A 22,120-nucleotide genomic window follows, 5' to 3' on the forward strand; every position below is an offset into this window, starting at 1 on the left:
CAGAACAATGCTTGCATATGCCAAAATGCCCACTCACTTTTGGGCAGAAGCAATTGCAAATGCATGTTTTACTCAAAACAGAACCCTTATCAACAAAAGGCTAAACAAAACACCTTACAACATTATAAATGGTAGGATTCCAAGTGTAAAATTTTTACACACATTTGGTTGTAGATGTTTTGTCTTCAATGATTTTGAAAGCCTTGAAAAATTTGACAGAAAAGCAGAAAAAATGTATTTTTCTTGGATATTCTTTGTCCTCAAAAGCTTATAGAATTTTTATTCTTAGCACAAGGACAATCAGAGAAAGTTTATATGTCTCATTTGATGACAGTTTCTGATGAATACACGAAAGAAATAATTTTTTTTGACAAACAAGAAAATTATGAGCATCTCTTTGAAATGATATCAGAAGATTTTCTAGAACATGATAAATCTTGTACATTTAAATCATCAGAAATATCATGTACTAACCCCGAAGAACAAGTAAATAGCACAACTAGAAAATCAAAATTCTGGTGCTTTACATCAAACAGAGGTAACTGAACAGGGGGAAACTTCAAATCCATCAGAACCAACAGTTGTTCACAACAGGTTAAGATGGATCAAAGGGCATGTTCATTCTGATATCATTGGCAATCCAGCTGATGGTGTGAGAACAAGATCTGCAACTGCACATGAATGTGCATATGCTGGGTTCTTGAGCAAAGTAGAACCCAAATCTGCCAAAGAAGCTCTGAATGACCCAGACTGGATACAAGCTATGCAAGAGGAGCTGGATCAATTCGAAAAGAGCAAGGTATGGGATCTGGTACCTAAGCCTAAAGACAAATCTATCATAGGCTCAAAATAGGTATACAGGAATAAATCTGATGAGAATAGCATAATCACAAGGAACAAAGCAAGGTTAGTGGTCAAAGGTTACTGTCAACAAGAAGGTATTGATTATGATGAAACTTTTGCACCAGTAGCTAAATTAGAAGCTGTAAGAATTTTTCTTGCTTATACTGCATCCAAGGATTTCAAAGTTTATCAAATGGATGTAAAATCAGCTTTCCTAAATGGTAAAATTGAAGAAGAAGTTTATGTGCAACAACCAAAAGGCTTTGTTGATCCAAAATTTCAAAATCATGTTTATAGATTAAACAAAGCCTTATATAGATTGAAGCAAGCTCCTAGAGCCTGGTATGAAACATTATCAAACTTCTTAATCAATTCTGGATTTACCAAAGGTACTATTGACACCACACTTTTTCTCAAAACACACAAAGGTCATACCTTGTTAGTTCAGATATATGTTGATGACATTATATTTGGATCAACAAATGAAAAATTTTGCAAAAAGTTTCAAAAGTTAATGACCAGCCACTTTGAAATGAGCATGATGGGTGAATTAACCTTTTTCTTAGGATTACAAGTTAAACAAATAATTGATGGAATATTTTTGAGTCAATCAAAATATGTTAAAACAATTCTACAAAAATATTCACTTGAAAATTGCTTTGTTTCAAAAACTCCCATGGCAATAGGGAACAAATTAGATTCTGATAAAGATGGAATAAGTGTAGATATTAAAACCTATAGGGGGATGATAGGGTCATTGTTATATTTGACTGCAAGTAGACCAGACATCATGTTTGCTACATGCTTTCTGGCCAGATATCAATGTGATCCTAAAGAATCCCACTTAAAAGCTGTAAAAAGGGTTTTCAAATATCTAAAAGGGACTTCAGAACTTGGTCTCTGGTATCCAAAGGATACAAACCTTGAATTAATTGCATATACAGATGCAGATTATGCAGGGTGTAAGATTGACAGAAAAAGCACATCTGGTGCTTGTCAAATCTTGGGGGAAAATTGGTATGTTGGGCAAGCAAGAAGCAAAACTGTGTTGCCACATCAACAGTAGAGTCAGAATATGTTGTAGCAGCAAGCTGTTGTTCACAAGTGCTGTGGATGCAAACTCAACTGAAGGATTATGGAGTAAATCTGACAAAAATACCAATTTTATGTGATTTAAAGAGTGCAATTGCAATAACAGAAAATCCAGTTCATCACTCAAGAACCAAACACATAGATGTCAGATATCACTTCATAAAAGATCATGTGGAGAAAGGTAACATTGAAACGTATTTTGTTCCAACTGAAAACCAAATTGTTGATATCTTTACAAAACCTCTTGATGAAAAAAGACATAACTTTTTGATCAGCAAACTAGGCATGGTTAACTTAAGAGATGAAAATGTTTCAGAAATAAAAGCAACACAAAACGAAAACCAAATTGATGATCACCAAAAGACTGATAATGAAATGACAATTAAACAAAATTCTGATGAAAAATCAGAAGGTCTAATAAATCATCAATAAAATGTGATGAGTATCAGAAATTCTGATATTTCATTAGGAATTTTTGTTTAAAGTACAAAGTGATCATTAATCATCAAGAGTCCATATCTTCATACATATTCCATTTGGTATAAATTCATAATTGTCTTTAATTCAATTTTTTTTGTTATTTTTTATTTTTAATTAAAAAAAAGAAAAAAAGGGGAAACATTGATGACATGCATGCATGAAGATAAAATTAAATCCAAAGAACTCAATCGTCACAATTTTCTTTTCTCAAAAGAAAATCATTTTTTTTGCATGCAACGTCATTCTGTCATAAGGAGTTTAAGAGAAACACGTAAGCACCAATATCATTAGGAGCTATGAAAGTAGCCGCCCAGCCTTTGAATGCTTACTCACACAACGGGCTTAGTAGAGTGTCATATTCACTGCAATAGATATCTTCTTAAATGAAGAGATGAAAAAAAAATCTTTTAATGTTAATATGGAACTATCACTTTCATCTATAAATATTAACAATCTGAAAAAGAAATTCTTCACAACAAAATCATCTCTTCAAAAGCCTACAATCAGAAAACTTCTTATTTCAAATGAGTCACCCAAAATCATAGGAATCCAACCAATTCCCTCTCCACCTTTACGAAAATCATAATCTCAGGCTAAGATCAAACTTGGAAGGACCTGCATGGGAGGACTGCAGGTTTGTATACAATATGATCATGCGAAGTCCTTTGGGCTTTGCTATATCAACACATGTCACTATATATCCAGAACTTCTTCAAGAGTTCTGGTGGAATGCTCAAGTCGTTATGAGTGGCACTTCCATGTGGATAAATAGTGAGGTTATGGGGGTAAAAATCACCCTAAAAGAGGAAACACTCAGAGATGTCCTCAAATTGGGTGATGATCAAATGGTCACTATGCTAGATAAGGCAGAGGTGCAACGAACCTTGATAGAAATGGGTTACCATTCAAACAACGTATCAAGGCAAATTTGCAAATCTGGGTTTATACCACCTTTCCAGTATTTGGTAACACAGCTAAGTGTTTGCTTTTCTAAAAAGACTAGACACTTTAATGAGCTGTCTCATAGGATGATGGAAGTGGTTCATGCTATTGTACAGGAAAAGCCTTACAACTATGCTAAGTTTCTCATGAGAGACTTAGAAGCAAATGTCCATGACCGTAATCCTTTTCTGATCTACCCTCGTTTTGTAACCAAGGTCATCACAAGTCAGCTGAACTTTGGAGGTGTGAGAAGTTGTTATACAAGAGCTGAGCTGGCACTTTAAGAAAACTTAAGAGTTGCTTCACTGGTTCCATCAACCAATCATACAGGAAGGATAACCAGTATCTGGTTATATGTGAAGTGCATGTATAACGTGTTGGATGAGGAGGATGAGTAGTTAGGGTTATTTTTTTTGTTTTTTATGTGTGTTTAAATATCTTTTGGCTAGTAATATATTAAGTTTGTCTTAAATACATGTTAGTTATATGTGTCAATAGGTCTAGAGGGAACTAAGAAATCTTGTCTGATGAAAACAAGGAAAATCTGGTAAAAATCAAATGAAATCCGATAGGATTTAGTAAATCATCAGAATCTGATAAAATTTATCAGAAACTTCAGTAAATCATCAGAATTTGATTCAAATCACCAGATAAACAGAAAAATTGATGCAAAACATCAAAAGAAAATTTTTCTTGACAAACGGGAAGGTTCGATTGCTCAAACAAAAAAAGGAACATGACGTTGATCAGATACAAAGAAACTTACAAAACATCTAGATTATTTTTAGATAAGTTTCTTTCAAATTTATTTTTTTTCTGAGGATTGGAACAAACTATATGTCAAAGACTTCCTGATACATCAGAACAAAGGTGTGGAGTTCACAAAATCAATGTAAGTAAAAATCTTCAAACTCTACTCATTCCCTCTCATCTTAAAAAAAAAAAAAAAAACTGATTCAAACTTCTATGAATCAAATGTTTTTCTGATGGTATATATGAGAAATTCAACTCTCCAAGAAATATTTAGAAATTTTCTGATATATATCATTAAAAGAATAACATGGGACAACACATAATCAAAGAAAAGGTTTTTGATTGGACCATGTCTGAAATCAAAAGGGGTCCCACATGAAGAAAAGGTGCAAGTTGGATACTAGTGTTTATCCTTTTAAAATCGTTGGAATCTCTAATTATCCTTAAATGAGATATACATTAAATTAGAGATAAACCAAAGGTTTTTCAAAAACGGTTGCTTCTTTAAAAGGTTAAAACATCATTAAGGTGTCATAAAACACCTTGAATACAAACAACCCACGAAAAACACTCAAAAATCTCTGTCTCAACTCACTATAAATATCCCATCCAAAACAGAGACATCCATCTTTGACCTTCATTCTCAAACCCTAAAAACCCTTTTCAAAGCAAAAAACCCAAATCCTAAAAGGCTGCTACCAACATCAGTTCACCTCAAATTGAACACTCTGTTCCCCTTGATCACTGAAGCTTAATATCTTCCTTTGAAGATAAACAATGAAGCAATGAACACTAACATTGAACCATATGATGTGAAGTGTCAAATTCTCATTGAATTTCTGATCAAAAGCCCAATAGCTCATGCTCTTACAAAGACAAGAGAGGTACCAGAAAGACTGCTACAACAAGTTGTAAGAACTCTCGAACCTCACAGCACAAATATGGAGCTAACAGCACATGTATGGGAAGATATCTTCATCACAATCTCACCGAAGAAAATAAGGGAATGTTTGGAACTACCCTTAAATCAAGATTATGAAGAAGCACCACAAAAAAAAGACATGTTTGAACAACTTGATGGTGTAATGGGATGCAAGGCAAAGATTTCAAAAATCAATGAGTTCAAGAGGAACAAGCTACCTGCCTTCTGGCAAGTGTTAATGGAGATACTGAATAAGTGTTTATCATCAAAGATCGGAGGTACAGATCAGATAAATATGAATATTCTAACAATCATGTTCAGCCTCATAACTGGGTTGAATATTGATTTTGGAGCAGAAATATTTAATCTGATCAAAAGATCAATTCTGACCAAAACTGGAAAGATAGATTCACATCTACCATTCCCCAGATTTCTGTCCATCATAATTTCTGATGCTTTTTCTAAAAGAAATCTACAAACTCCAAAATCAAAATTTATGTGGAAAACAGAAATTATGAGACCTTGGAGTGCTGTAGGGTCATGGAAGTCAGATTTTGATGTACCTGTTCTGTCAGAAAGAATGATGTATCTGATACCAGAAGATTCATCATACAGAACAGAATATCTGAGAATGTTAAGCAAACAGGCAGAAACAAAAGAAGGGTTTAAAAACGTGTCACCCATGGAGCATGATGCAGAAGAATCAAGCACACCAAGAGTGGAGCAGCAGGATGAATCTGATCCTCATCCAGCTGATGAAGATGTGCATATGACTCCTGTAGCAGAAGAATATCATGCTGAAGGCTCACATATGGGAGAAACAGGTGCAGCAAAATCTAAACTTAATATATTTTATACTTCTGAGAGTGATTCTGATGAATCAATTCAAGGAAAATATGAAATTTTACAATGAAGCACTGTTTTTACAAAACAAAATGTGAGTGAAACAAAAGACCCATTTTCTGAATCAGATTCTGAGGAGGAAAATGTGGTAACAACAGGTGGAGATCAGCCTACTGATCAAGGAAACCTGGATGAGAAAAATAAAAGTTTCTCAACAACTCATGGAGAACTTGAAAAGGTTCAAGGATATGAGGAAAACCAGGACTTGAATTTGTTTCAATTTTCTGGTGAGGGAACAGAGAATTTGGATACTCCCAATCCTCTTAACCTCAGAACATCAGAAAATGTGTTTTCTGCTGGTGTTAGAAGAGAAACATCTGTTGTTTCTCCTATTTCCCAAGAACAACAAACTGTGTCCCCTAAACAAATACACAAAGAACTTGAAGACAAAGCTGCTACTGTGAAAACAACCACTGAGGAAAAACTTGATCTGATACTGGAAGAAATCAGAAATCAAAAGTCAGAAATCAAAGTTTTATCAGAAACTGTCAAAACTGTGCAGAAACAAACAGAGGAAAATAATGCAGCACTCAAAGAAATACAAAAGCCATCAGAAAACAAGGGAAGTTCATCAGAAATGGAGAAAGCTCTTAAAGAACTACGTGATATCAAGAAAAAGATGACTGAAGCTGCAACTGCAGGAGAAAGTTCAAGTTCAGGAAAGTTTCTTGAAGAAATACAACTTCTCAGAGCCAACAGCAGCAGCTTGACTGAGGCTTTTGAGAAATTGTTAATGGAATTGAACGCCCAAAGAAATAAGGAAAGTCGGGAGCTTCAGAAGATGAAGAAACAAGAAGAAACAAATACTCAAGCTCTTACTAACATCCACTTGTTAGTAAAAAGATTGCAGTACAATGTTGCCACACTGGCAAAAGTTGATCTTCATACATTAAAAACTCCAATTCCACAAGAAAGACAAGCAACAGGATCAGAAACTCCTCAACATCAACCAGAAACCATTCAACAAGAACAAATTAAGCAAACAACAACTTCAACAGCTCAAAAACAGAAGCAGACCATGGGTCCACCTCCAGATAAGAAAAAGTTACCCATGGGTCCTCCACCAAACATACCAAAGCCAGACACTTCAAAGATCCAACATAAAGAATATGTTCCAGCGCAACCATCTTCTACAAACATTACTGGAGAAACAGAATTCAGCATGAGGATGGATACAAAAGAGAAGAGAAGAATGGAACATGAAGTGACCTGCTAAAAAAGGCCAAGAAAAATAATGAGAGAAGATTCAGAAGGCAACATCAAAGAATCAGAAGTACTGGAAGGTGATCTACACACAATCATGTATCCAGAAGAACATCTAAAGCACTACTATTGGACAGGTCCAGAAGACAACCCAACAAGGCCGCTCTCACCAATGAGTAAAGGTATTTTTGAAGAAAGAAACAATGGCAGCTGGGTAATATTGCACAACAACTTGATCAATCCAATAGTATCAATTGAAAGAGTTGATACTTTGACTACTGGAGGAGGTATATTAGGGAATGAAAGTCAAAACAAGTATACCCTGATCAGAAAAGATAAAGATGTTCAAAAGGTTACTGATGCAGATCTGGCTGATAAGATTCATCCAATGGATGTCAAGATGAAGAATATCATTGATGAATGGAAAGGTGGTTCAGTAGTGATCAGAAGAGCCCTTGACAGTCTTAAGAGTGCGGGAGCAAAATTATACAAAAGAGCAGCACTAGCAGACTTTGATCTATGTATCAATTTCGAGTATAGCACCAAAGTGTTAATACCTCCTCCGAATACATCAATTCCAGCTGAAATTCCTTTGAAGTTAGCAAGAACTGGAGCAATCTTTGACACACCAGAAATATGTGCAGTCTTCAAAGATGCCCATGAAGAGAAATCTCTATTCAAAATCAGTGAAATTTGCAGGTATTCAAACCAAACTTTAAAATATATAAGAAACTGCATAAATGACAAACAAGAGTAGCTCAAGAAGAAAGGAAAGAACAATGAACAGCTGAGAAAAACAATTGAAGAATGTATTGAAAACTGGATGGAAGCAAGAGAATGGTACAAATCAATGTATAAGGCAACTCAAAAGACAATTGATCACAAGAAAAAGCTGAAACCAGGAGACAAACACAGAAGTGGAGTGAAGATCAATTAAATGATTCAATGAGATATTGTTGTTTTTGAACAATATTTAGAATTTGTTTTCTGTTTTTGAACAATGGTTGGATGGTTTATGTTTTATGTCTTTTAAACTTAGTTGCTTGATATTTCTTTTTCAAGAATTAGTTAAAAGTTGTTTACATTTGGACATAGAGATAGTTCATTTTCTTACAATACTTAGGGGGAAACTGTTAGGAAATTTTATTTGTAAGTATTGAAGAAAATCTCAATCAACTGGATCACTGAAGAAGATAACAGTCCTGAAGATCACAGCAAGAAGAAGAAAATCAGTTAGGACAATTGAAATGCAAAGTATCTACTTCAAAGAATCACAAGTTGATCAAGAGTTGATTTGGATTATCAGAGAAGGTCATTTCTGATGGATCTGATCATCAGTTTCTGACGATTCTGATCATCAGACTTTTCTGATGATTTGTTCACCTGAATTTCTGATGAAGTGGTTTATCAGAAATTCTGATGAAAGACCCACTTGTCTAAAAATCACAACTCTATCCTGCCACCAATGACCGAAGCATGACATTATTGGTTATCATGATTACAGATGCAACTTGAACGATGGATTCAATGAATATGACAAATTGCTACTTTACGCGGGACTTATTGCATGAATAAACAATTGTTTATTCATGTCCACAGCCGTCTATAAATAGAAGGCTTGAGAGGCAGAAGATACTTGAGTTTGAAGCTTAGCATTCATATACAAACACCCAAACTCCATTGCTCTTCTCACCCACAGAAATCAAGATTCATTTGTATTAGATAACAATCTTACAATCACCTTGTTAAACTAATTTGTTTCAAAGTGATATAAACTTGATATTTCTGTAGGTCTTGTTTCTTGAAAGTCTGATTTCCATTTCCGCACATCTTTTTCACATATACTGAAATCACTTGCCATATTACGTAAAAAGAAGTTGTTAAGGCCATACTGGGTCCAACAGAGTTGTCTTATTAACGACTCGGTAGAGCTCGGACACGTAGTTTAGCTATGTTTAAATTAGAAACTGATAAGTTATTCCCTGTTAGGAATGGTATATTTGCACGCTAGCAAGTTCACGTTCTTGAAACGACATCACGCAATCACTTTTAGCTAGCTTTGCACAAGGACATCAAGGTGAGTTCATTACCCCCACTTTTTACTATTTTACATTTTTTTATAAATGTTTTCAGGGGTGGAAAGACATGCAAGTTTTTGCAAACGTAAATAACTTTTCGATGAACGAAAACTCATATTTCTCAACCATGTTGCGAAGGGATTTCAAGGAAAGCTCGAATGGTTTACGAACAATTTATACAAACATACCGGTTTTACAAAACGTGCATGATTTTCATGACAAGAGACGAGAATGTCCTAGTTACAACAACGGGACTGGGTTGGCCTACGTATGAAAAACGAGACAACTCAGTGAGATCATGTCCCCCTTTTCTTTCAACGTTTCGGTTTACAACTTTCGGGGGGAAATACATGTCAAACTTAGGTATGATTAAGTTATGGAATGAACTCTTAGATCATGTGAGCATAGGCTGTAACTAAGGTGCCATTAATCCTTTTGATCAAGGAACAAAGGTTAGATCTAATGGGTACGGGCGAGCCCCACTCACGGTCCAGGGGTGACCACTAGAGTGCTGTTGTGTCCATTGTCGAGAGTTCGACACTTAAATTGCCTACGTGGGTTGAGTACTTCCTATGTCGTCGCATATATTAATGTCCTCGCGAAACATTAATGATCAACATGTTCATAGACGCTTTACATACCAACTTACAACACTATAACTTTCATATGTTTTTAATATTCATTTGACGCAAACTCATACTACATGGATTTACAAACTTGGGTAACGTTTTCAACTTATGTACAAGTAAGAGGACGTGTTGGCCCTGCTTACAAAGACTTTTTTTGGGCTCGGCCCATTCTCTCTCGTGCAATGCACAAAGATTCTCGTAGGCTAGACTCACAGTTTTCATATGATATATCAAGAAAAATGATTCTATATTTTCTCAACAAGAATGATATAGACTCACAGTTTTCATATGATAAAACCGGTTATCAAAAAGAATTATTTTAAATCTTTTCAAAACAAACTATGAACTCGCTCAACTTTATGTTGACTTTTTCGCATGTTCTTTCTCAGGTTATATTTTCAAAACTATGGAACGGTTGGAGTAGGAGAACCCATGGGAATTCGAGTAATTAGCAGGCGTTAAATTTCTAGAAGTCTTAGCTTATTTGCTTCCGCTGTGCAATGAAGATACCGGTCCAGTCACGCCAGCTCTGATATTTCAGGGTGTGACATTGCAATTCTTTTGTAACGCGATCGTTAAATTGTATGCCAAAGAGTTTCTACGTAAACTGACGAGACATGACATCTCACGTATTTACGCCATGCATGAGGCTAGATGACATTTTCCAGGGATGCTCGGTAGCATTGATTGTACACATATCGAATGGAGAAATTGTCCAAGAGAGTTGCGAGGGGCGTATGTTAGGGGTGACGTCAAAAGACCAACCATCATACTTGAAGCGGTTACGTTGAATGATTTATGGTTTTGGCATTCATATTGTGGTGTTCCTGGTTCAAACAATAACATCAATGTTTTGTACACATCGTCGTTGTTTCAAAGTGTAACAGATGGTACCGCACCCTTCTGTCCATTTTTTGTTAACGGAAGATATTACAGACGAGACTATCTTCTTGTGGATGGTATCCACCCGTCATGGTCTGTTTTGGTGAAAGCTCCTTCATTTCAGGTCGAGGTTAAAGAAAAGATGTTCAAGAAGTTGCAAGAATCAGAAAGAAAAGATGTTGAGAGGGCTTTTGGTGTTTTAAAGGGTAGATGGGGGATATTAAACCGACCAGTTTGTGCGATGAATAAAAAACAATCCATAGCATAGTATATGCATGTATCATATTGCTCAATATGCTAATAAAAGAATATAGACGTGCAATGTCTCCAAATTGGATGCCGGATCCTCCCACGCAAGCTCCCGTTCCCGAAAATGAACCACAAGACTTGCACAATGAAGAAATTCAATTTCGGTTGAGATATGATTTAGTTGAACTTGTAGGTTCTTTAAGTTAGAAATTTCCGGATTCGGACAAGGAGTAAGTTTCTTTATGTATCTTCTTATTTTTATATATTTATTTTTAAGTTGTAACCTAAAATACGTCTAGAAATATTATTTTTTATTTAAATGAAATTTATGATTTATAATTTTATTGTTTTATTGTTAATTTATAGATTTAAAAAAATAAAAACTATCAGTAGTGATGGGCACCCCTAGTAAAATCCATTACTAGTGATGAAATCAAGCTCAATGACGTGACGGACAATAATTGAGTGTACTGAGTGATGAAAAAATATCACTAGTGGAGCATGCCTACACCTCTAAGTACAACACTAATATGGGATAATTTATAGTGTTTAAAAGGGTCTTAAAACAAAGTGTTTCAAAGTTAATCGCAAAATTCATGTTCTTAGGATTTTCTCATGATAGTTTGTAACCCGTTATGACATATTTCACGATATAGTCATCAAATTTGTCGTTGAATCTTTCGAAACCTAGTATAGTTTTTTGTTGTCTTGTTTTTATTTTTATTATTTTGTGGTATTTGTCCCTTTTTAGTATTTCTCATCATTATTATTTGTTCTTCTCTCCATTAAAGATTGCAAAATGGAAAAACAATTTGCCAAATATTTTCATTTAGTAAATTATGGTTTTCGTTTATGGGCTAGGTTCATTTGTGAACCTCCCCCTTATTTGTAAACTTAATGAACACATATTGGCCCTTGATCTACTTTAAAAATTATAAGGGTAGGATTGTCATTAATCATTTAAACTTAATTTGTTATTTGATTTTAATCTAAATTTGATTTTGATTTATCATCGGTTTCTAAATTTGATGTAATTGTCATGCGATCCAAAGATTTATTTCTTAATTATCTCTTAGTCTCCTTCAATCTCTCTCTACAGATTAATATTCTAGAAATCCGCAGTCCTTTTTTCTTACTTTCCTCCCACACAAATATAGAACAATCACATAACAATTAGTGACAGAAGAACACCGACCCAATTTATAAGACCAAGAATTGGTCAAAACACAGGTACAATCTTATATTAAGTTGTATCATATTTTATATTTTATATGATTTTTAAGTACCCTAATTTAAGTCCACTACATCACGTCTTCTACATCAAAAAAAAAAAAAAAAAAATTGTAGTCAATGTGGGGAAGAAAGAGAGGAATCATTATTTTCATTTCCAGTTTTGGGAAATAAAAGTGTTGTGGATCGAATCATAGATCCATATTGTTTGTGATTTCTTTCCTTTTGCCACAATTCGCTCCATTTTCAATTTTATGTTTGGTTTATTAATTCTATTCAATCTATGTAGCATCAAAATTATTACTGATGATATATTTGGTTTTAATTTGGTTTTTAAATTTGAATTATTGAAAGGGCCAAATAAAAAATTCTAGAAGTTTGCCTCGATCGAAAAATAGGTTGCGAAGGTTTTAGTTAGCGAAGATGATGGTGAAGGTCACATGTTATTTGTAGATTTAAATGGATTGGTCAAACTTATATGTTATATTTATGTATTTGGTTATTGAAGATGCTAAATATTGAGATGAAACTTTTGTTATGTTAATCATTGAAGGCGTTGGTGCATGTTGTGGTGGTTGGTGTTGCGAATGACGAAGGCTATGGTGGTCGAGTGGATGAAGATGAGGGCGATGGTTACAATTGTATATTAAATGAACTGATAGTGCACGGGCGGGATGTTTTATTTTATTTTTTAATTTGTTTATCATCAATAAATACTAATTCTCACTTTTTAATTCTTTTTGTAAAAATAGTTCGAATATTGGACATCAAGTATGAAGATGGTTATATGTAATAATGTGTCTTTTCCCTATCTTTTTTCATCTTTTGTTAAATACATTCCATTCATAGTGTTGTTATACATATATGTATTTTTTAATTTGCATGTGTACGTATGAGTATAAAAAGGATATACATATGTGTATAAAACAGTTTAACTGAATAGAAACTGTGTACAAAATATACATAAACAAAGCTAATAAATAGTTTATACACATATGTAATTGTATTGAATACTCAAAGTGCACATATGTATTATTCAAATTACATATGTACACATGTGTATAAATTGAATATACATATGTGTATAAAACAGTTTGTCTGAATAGTAAATCTGTATATTTTTAAATTAATAAATTAGTTAATTGGTGAGAGAAATGAAGAGATGGAATGTAATTAAATAGTTAATTGGAAAGAGAATTAGTTAACAATTTACCCTTATACCCTTTTCATTTATTTTCAACACATAAATAATTAGAATATTTTTATTATTATAAATCTCAAGATCTCCTAAATCAATGGACAAGATTTGTTCATTTTGTTCACAAAAACAATATGATTCAATCTTGAACCCTACCCTTTCGTCTATATAGATTGAAGCATAATAAATTGAATATAATTGTTAAAATGACAGTCTAAATGTGTACACCCTCTTACATTTGTTATATTTTTACTTTAATGTTTCTAACATAGTTGTAAAACAAGGTTTTCAAGGCCGAGTACTCCCCGAGTAGTCGCTATAAGGCAGGCTGCCGATGCGACTTTCTTTGACTCCGCCTAATTACTCGGAATTGGTCAAACGCGGTCAACCTCGGCCAAAATCGTATCTAGTAGGTCAACTCGTACCGAGTTTGACTTAAACAATAATAAAACATAATTTCTATGCCTATCATATTAAAGAATTAATGTCATTTTCACGTATTTGTTATTGATATTTGTAAATTTATGTTATTTGACATATATTTAATTTCCAAAACTAATTCCTTTATAGTTTAACATGTCCGAGTACTTCTCGAGTACTCTACGCCTAGGCCGAGTACTCTCAACTCCCTGGTCGATCGACTAGGGAGCACCTAGCAACTTTTGCAACCATGGTTACTAATAACATTTTTATTGTATTCTTCTTTTGAGGTTTGCTTTGGGTTGCTCCCATCTCTCTCTGGTCGCTGGCCTGTTTCATCCTTCTCATTTGGGCTTCTCTAAGTTGGGCTCACAGCTGTCAAAGGGTTCTAGGGTTGGTGCGCTGCATAAGAAGCCTCCAGAAGATGTAGTCATTGCATCGATCTCCTCTCATTGTCTCCGCTGGTTCCTTTCCTTCCCATATTTTCTCACAAGTCAAATTCGTGAGTGTTGAGGGGTTTTGTTGCTGTTTTACCTCTGTTCTTGTTTAGCATATGATTCACCTGTCAATCTGTGATGACTGGTTAATCATTCACTTGTAATTGTTCTTGTTTACATGAATAAAATCTGTGTCTTTCACTTTGATCAAAAGTTAAAACCTTAGATTGTTACTTTGAACTATTTGTTACTTTTCATAAACCACAGGGACCAACGGTGTAACTAACTCTTACTGATATTTGGTTTCTTGGTTTTCTTGACATTCGAACATAAAATTTGTTAAAAATTAGAGTTGTGTACGTAATAAGATTATTTTTGGTATAAGCTATAGCGAGTGTTAGTACACCGTGACGAATCTTACTGATACTATCGATCGGCACCGGTATCCGTTCTTATGATTTTCAATCAATGTAATACACGTGTCGATATCCTATTGACCATAATTCACCCGGTTACTATACCAAGTATTTTTATCATACCGATAGTATAGCAGAGTAAACCATTACCAACACAATGATGTTCGGCAAAAGCAAACAAATCCACTTGTTTCTTCATTAGATTCCGTTTTAAATATGCATTTTAAAAATCGATACCTTATAATAATCTTAATTATTTATTTCATTAGATTCCGTTTTAAATACGCATTTTAAAAATCGATACCTTATATACATATATTCACAAAAATATATATCAATTTTGACTAACAAATTTGAGGTTATTTTAAGGTCCCAAGACGTTGACGGCGGGCCAACTCCTTTTGTTGCGTAGCAGAAATACAAATTCGATTTGCGAACATATAAAATATTGAGGAATCACAAAATCGATATTAAACTATTAACCCCACGAAATACAAACATATTATTTTTTAGCAGAAAACACACATTTTCTGCTTTATACTTGCATTTGCAAGATTTATAAATATATAAAAACAACAAAACGAAGATATCATTAACACATCGGGATGACTACATGTGGTGGAACGGGTGACATCTGAATCTCTCCTACGTCGATCCTTCCTTGCGCCGGTGGCTCACATAGACACGGCATTGCTATAAACCTCGGAAATTGATCTCCAGCCATTATCACCGGCAAACTCTGATCCACGCCTCGTTTATTTTCCTGTTTCAAAATCATAAGAACAACCATAGTCAGAGTAATTCATCAAAGGGGCCAACTAAACATGCCATTGGTGTATGTTTGTTAAACATACACCAATGTAGCTGGCCGTTTCAAACTTTTTGAGCCCAAAGCATATAATAAATTTAGGGCGCCTTTCATGAAAGAAAAAAAAAGATTTTGCTTTCAATATATGATTCATGTATTATATGTGCGTATGAATTGTTATAAACAACAACACCATCGATCTCGAAGCCCAAATTACCTACATAATAACATTTTTTTTTAAGAATTTGAGTACCCTAGGGAAGTGAGGGCCCAAAGCCCTTTCTGTATTTCACTCCCTCTTGAGCCACTCCTGCAATCGAGTAAAAGTAGATGAATGACGTAGGTAGAAGGTTAGAAGGGTAGATTTACAAAAAAATAATGAGTGAGATACATCTAGTACAAAACATCATAAAAAAAATGTTGTGGTAAACGCATCCCTTATTATAATTTTGCTGAATACACCACCTCCTTTACCTTTACTAAATCAATCCTATTAGCTTAACGTTTTGTTTATCATCATGGCTGTAAAAATCCTGACTAGGCATCGATTAATCGCCGATAATCTGGATTAATTTCCGATTAATTACAATTAATTGCGATTATATCCGATTAATCTCCAGTTAATCCCGATTAATCGCTAGCCCTCACCTCACCGACCGACTAGCAACTAGCGATTTCTACAACCATGTTTACCACGATTTTGAGACGGAACTAAAAGGGGTCAAGACCTAAGAGGTTCCACTAACCCTTAACATGAATTTTTTTAAAAAAAAAAATTAAAACATCATGTCAACCCTCTAATCGTAGTTGTTAAAAAACAGAATTAGATGCGCAAAAATCGGTTTGGAATCCTAAACTGAGTCATTGTCATCGAGTCACGAACCGAATTATTCAAACCGGTTCGTGTCCCAGAATCCCAAAACCAACCCCACTCTAAGTTTCAACCGCGTCCAAATCGGTTTGTCTCCATCAGTCCAAACCGGTTTCAGATCGCGTCAGGTTGTCAAGTCTCGGTCCCCAAACCGGTTTCAAAGCACCTTTTACCAAACATGGGTTACGTTTAGCTTCACCCAAAAACACTGATATCCCACGCAGAACCGAACTATATTACCAAGCAATCAGGTTTCGGTTTATTCGGTGAGTGGTCTGAAGGATCAACATCGTCATCGGTGAATACACCACGAAGGTGGCGGAGCCTATCCCAATGGTAACAACAGGAGATGACGCCACAAAGGCTGACCACAACAATCAGAAGCAACACGGTGCCGAGTGGGAAGCCTATGGTGGGGCCAGACGAGTCATGGTGGTGTTGCGGTGGTGGCGCGTGGTAAGGAGCTTCCATTAACTTCATTCCAACTTCCATGGGTGGTGTTGTGGTGGCGCGTGGTGATGGTGTGGTGATGTTCTTGTTCAGCACCAACTGCAGATGGTCTCATGGGTGGCAACAAGTGGTGGGTATGAGTGACTGCGTCTGTTAAGACACAGGGGGGTGTGGTGTGGAGGGAGGGGGGTTGGGGTGCGTGTGTATAAATAACGGAACGGGCGTAGGGGGTGGGGTGGGTGGGGGTGGGTAGGGTGGGTTTGTAGTACAGCTTTTGTCCCTGGGTACGGAGAGAGGGGGGACTTATTTGGAAGAGATGGTAGGGTCGTTAATTGGTTTTTGACATTTTGTATTGTTATTTTTTTGGATTTTGTAATAAACGGTTGTAATTAAGATTATTAATCGTAATTAATCAAATAGAAAGTTTATTTTGCCTAAAGAGAATAGAAGGGAATAACATTATGACATGTGACAAAATTTAAAATAAAGAGTAAGTGTATTTTAGTCAATTTTATCCAATCTTCTTCCTTTTTCTTCTCTCTTTAACTTCAAAACTCACAATTTTCAACACCCACTATTTTCAACATTTTTCTCACTTTCTATCTCAATAATCACTACATTATAGTGCGATTTTCGTCACCAATCAATGATTCAAACACCCAATCAACGTGTTCTTTAACAATTTTGAAGAAACACAGTTTAGTTTTATACAATGTCTCATTTTTTTCATGTGATTTTAAAGCGAATCATTCGATTCGTTCGATTCGATCGCTGATAAGTGTTTCTAACATTCAAATTCGTCAATCGTTGAAGAAATCTGAAGAAATCGGCTTCAATTTATGTAAGAAATTTTTTAATTGCATTTTTACGATTTGTGTTTTTTAATTGAGTCATTGCTTTTACAAAGTAATCTTGGCGGGGTCCAAGGGGCAGAGCCCCTGGCTGGTTCAGACAATTCGCAGACAAAACATACCCTAGTTCAATGCGTTTTAGAGAGAACACTTTCTTTTGTGTTTTTAGGCCATTGCGTTTTAAAAATAAGACATTTTTATGTGTTTTTTGGTCCATTGCGTTTTAGAAAAACACATTTTGAATTGTTTTTAGTCCATTGTGTTTTAGGTAAACACATTTTTATGTGTTTTTAGTACATGGCGTTTTAAAAGAACACTTTCTTTTGTGTTTTTATGCCGTTGCGTTTTAGAAATAAGATATTTTTATGTGTTTTCTAGCCATTACGTTTTATAAAAACATATTTTTGAAGTGTTTTTAGTTCATTGCGTTTTAGGTAAAACACATTTTATGTGTTTTCAGTCCATTGCGTTTTAGAAAGAACACTTTCTTTTGTGTTTTTAAGTTATTGCTTTTTAGAAAAAAAAAGATATTTTAAGTGTTTTTGGTCCATTGCGTTTTAGAAAAACACATTTTGAAGTGTTTTTAGTCTATTACGTTTTAGGTAAAACACATTTTTATGTGTTTTCAGTCCATTGTGTTTTAGAAAGAACATTTTCTTTTGTGTTTTAGGCCATTGCGTTTTCGAAATAAGATATTTCTTTGTGTTTTCTGGCCATTGCATTTTAGAAATAAGACATTTCTTTGTGTTTTTGGTGCATTGCGTTTTAGAAAAAAGTCATCCTTTTACGTTTTTTGTCCATTGCGTTTTACGCAACTGGGTTTTCGAAAAAAATTCGAAAATATAGCAATAGTATACTCGTTTTAAAGATAAAAAAGCTCGTTTTTTTGTTCAATTTTTATAAAAAAATAATGTCGTATAAAAAGTTATTAACGTATAGAAAATGGGGGAGTATTGGAGGAGAGAGAAACTATTCTCTTGAATTGACTAGAATGCCATTACACAAACCCATGCGCCTCTTTTTTCCTCTTCAATTTCACTCATTTAATCTTAGCCCTTAATTAAATAAATTGATGATCAAGATTACTTCCTAGCCAAAAAAACTATCTATTATATCCTAACCATATTAATCAAACCATAAATATGTTTTAGAGATATTTGTATACATTAAGGAAACGTTGAGGAACACTAGTAATGTTATTTTTTTTAATTTAATAAAAAATCAGTTTTAGGTAGGAGGTGGCGTCCCACGTGTAGGGGTTGTCTAGTTACTCGATTTGGGTAGATCACCGCGATCGTCTCGGGTATGTCATGCGGGTTTGTTTCGCGGGTATAGGTAGGCTAAGCTTTTGGTTTTTAAATTTGACTGCTGAAGCCTCATTTGACCGTTAGGGTACACGGGGTGGGTGCATGGAACGCCGCGGGGATTGAGTTTACCGACGGGGAGCACCGCCGCCGTCCCTTGTTTACTGCATGGGAGAGTTGGATTTCGGTGATTAATCACCGCACAAGGGGAGAGGTGGGAAGATGAGAGAGAGGGGTGTATAGTGGGCCCCACTCTCTTCCAACCAATCACACATTTCTTTTTTTAATGGTTTGGGTGAACCAACCCTAGTGATTAAAGGCAACAAGGGAGTTGACATGACAATAAATCATTGGGTGGGTGGAGGGTTCACCACTCCCCAAGAGGTGACCACCCCTTACACCCTTAGAAACCATCTTTTAAATTTAACATACTATATTACTGTATATACAATTCATTTTAACCATTTCATTATCTCTATTTACAACCATTTTATCATCTCCATTTTCAATCAATTTCACCATGTTTACCATTTTCGATTCAACTTGCAAGACCTTCATACCGCTAACAATCATCCCATTGTTGTGCAAACCCTCTACCATAAAACCCGCCACCTTCAAACCTTTGATGATCATTTCGCTGTCATGCATACCCTCAACCTTCAAACCCTCCAGCTTTTGAAGTCTACTGTTCACAGCATTCTAATGATTCGACTGTGGAAGAGTTGGCTTGGGTATATGATCATACCTTTAGTCAATTACAATTAGCTAGAATAAGAATAGGGGAAGGGTAGCATCCTCTAGTAGCAAATAATCCTACATTGACAAACCTCATTTTGACACGAGAATGACCCAACTTGGGTCGAAGGGTACGAAACTAACACCGAGGCGGAATACGTACCAAGTTTGGCAGAAGAAATGGTTTATCTATCATCCGAAAACTCTGGTTATCAAAACGAGAGATTAGACGGACGTGATAGTGATTATGATTGCTCGTCACTCGATCCCCTCTTTGGTTATTAATTTATGTAGTTGTGTGTTTAATTGTTTAATTATATATGTGTTAATTTTAATTTTAGTCATGTATTAATTTAATTGTGTGTTTAAATGTATTAATTTATTATTTATGCATTAATTTTAATTTTAGTCATTTATTATTTGTTCCTATTTTGATGTTTTTATTTGAATTATGTTTTTAATTTAAACTAGTGGGATTCTTCTATGCATTGCGAAGGGAATTTGGTTTTAGTCGATATCAGTTTGATTCATTATAATATTGGTATGGCACTAATACTAGGTACAGAGCATGTATATTGTTATTCAAAACCTAATTTTAAAATAAAATTAATATAAAAGTTTAAAAGCATTCTACAACAGATTTAAAAGCATAGTTCAATACAAAGTATTGGTGAGTATATAAGTTTGATACATAGAATACGTATAAAAATGATTGAAACAAATCCACATAGCACACCTAGTTATCAAGATTAACGTAAAACTGGCATGCAAATAACAACTCAACCCTCTGATTACCGCAAGTATAAATGAATGAATAACTTAACATGATCTCACGTTCACGGGCGGTGCGTTACTCCTATAGCGCTATACATGTTAAGGGGAGGCTCGTACGAAGTTAATGACACGTTTATCACATAAGAATCACCCAGAAACATGAATCAAGTATAACATATTAGTATACATGTATTGGATTGTTTGTGTGATTGCATAAAAGTATAAGTGGTTGTGTAAATTGAATAAGTAAACATATTGCACCCAAAAGTGTAAAATGAAAAAAAGGTTGTTCGAGTATACTCACAAGTTCGCAAAAGCTTTCCAATTATCCAAGTATTGATGAGTTGAGAATAGGAAAATGAAGGTGTTCGGGTATTTGGAGTTTATGGAATGTTTGGATTCGAAATTAAGTATAAAAGTTTATGTATGCAAAAGTATATCTCTTCTAGATACTTGTTTGGATACTAAGTTTTAAAGTGTTTTCATGGGTCCTAATGTGCCCGTTAGAATCACAAACGAGGAATAAAGAACAAAGATAATATAACTTATATTCGCGACGTGTAATCATGATCCGATTAACATCAAGAATTCGGTTATGTTTATATTTATATGTTATATAGTATGTCTAATATTATGCCCGTTGTATACTAACATAAAGTTCATGGAAGTCAGGCATGGAGGTATGAACCTCGTTGTATGATCTACCACTACACAAATCATCACAACAATGATTTGGAGGGTCATGAATGAATAGGAAATAAACAACTAACTAATATTTACATCAAGTAGCCAAGTAAGTCTTTAACCCGGGGGAGCCAACACAACATGGGAAGAGTTAATTAAGTGTTGGAGGCTAGACGAGGTTATGTTACTTTAGAGCTAGTAAGCTACTTGGATTAACAAGATTAAATCATCAAGTGAGGTGTGAAACCAAGCTAGGATTGCCAAAGCATCCAATGTTCACACGTGTATCAAACATAAGTCTCACCATATGAACTATGGCAACCTTATGTGACTTCAACACATGTGGGTTGTATTGAACCCTATTAAAACAGAAAGTTTAGAGGTTGTTTGTACCTCTAAACTTGTAAGAATCAACTCTAACAAGTTCCACAACCATTGATGGGTTTAGGAAGATGCTAGGTACAAGATTCAAGTATAAAAAGTTACTTTTTGTAAAAGTTAACCAAGTTTCTTCCAAAACAGAAAGTTTAGACCTCAAAATGGTGGTGTTCTACCTTAGATTACCATTGTAATCTTGTGGAAACACTCCTAGAGGTGTTCCAAGTTTGAACTCACTTTGGAACTTGATTGTGATCTGCCCAAAACTTGTATTTGCAACTAATTTGGGAGTGTTTTTGGAGTGTAGAAGAGTTGGAAAAGTGAAAATGAGGTGATGGAAGCTTGGTTATATGGTGGTGAAGTAGGGTTTGAGTTTTAATGGAGTTTGAAGGTGATTGGGTGAATTTAGAGGTGGAGGAATTGGCCAACCCGCACACAAGAAACATCATTATGCGGATCCAGGGCCTTGGCGCTACGCCAAGGCTAAGTGCCTTAGGCATTGCGTAGCGCCAAGCCTCAATTTGGTAGCAATTTCACTTTTCTCAACTTTGGTCCCTGAATTTTGGTGAGTTTGGTGTTTTGAGGTAT

General features: G+C 35.0%; 1 protein-coding gene across 5 annotated transcripts; it reads right to left on the reverse strand.

Annotated features, from left to right (window-relative positions):
* Positions 1 to 15,123: 15,123 nt before the first annotated feature.
* Positions 15,124 to 17,031, reverse strand: LOC110868127 (uncharacterized protein At5g65660). Of its 5 annotated transcripts, XR_002552201.2 has the most exons (3): positions 16,597 to 16,733; positions 15,739 to 15,795; positions 15,298 to 15,440 (listed from the first exon to the last, which is right to left on the reverse strand). XR_002552201.2 is itself a non-coding variant. In XM_022117217.2 (2 exons), the coding sequence occupies exons 1-2, from the start codon at positions 16,846 to 16,848 to the stop codon at positions 15,270 to 15,272; spliced, it is 423 nt and encodes a 140-aa protein (XP_021972909.1). In that variant the 5' UTR covers positions 16,849 to 17,009; the 3' UTR covers positions 15,124 to 15,269. The 5 variants fall into 5 exon arrangements, 2 of the variants coding, with proteins under 2 accessions (XP_021972909.1, XP_021972910.1); XM_022117217.2 differs by lacking the exon at positions 15,739 to 15,795 and having other exon boundaries at positions 15,124 to 15,440; positions 16,597 to 17,009; XR_002552200.2 differs by having other exon boundaries at positions 15,707 to 17,031.
* Between the last annotated feature and the right edge of the window lie 5,089 nt (positions 17,032 to 22,120).

This window comes from Helianthus annuus, chromosome 7 (genome assembly GCF_002127325.2).
Source record: "Helianthus annuus cultivar XRQ/B chromosome 7, HanXRQr2.0-SUNRISE, whole genome shotgun sequence".
In the NCBI taxonomy this organism is placed as follows: domain Eukaryota; kingdom Viridiplantae; phylum Streptophyta; class Magnoliopsida; order Asterales; family Asteraceae; genus Helianthus; species Helianthus annuus.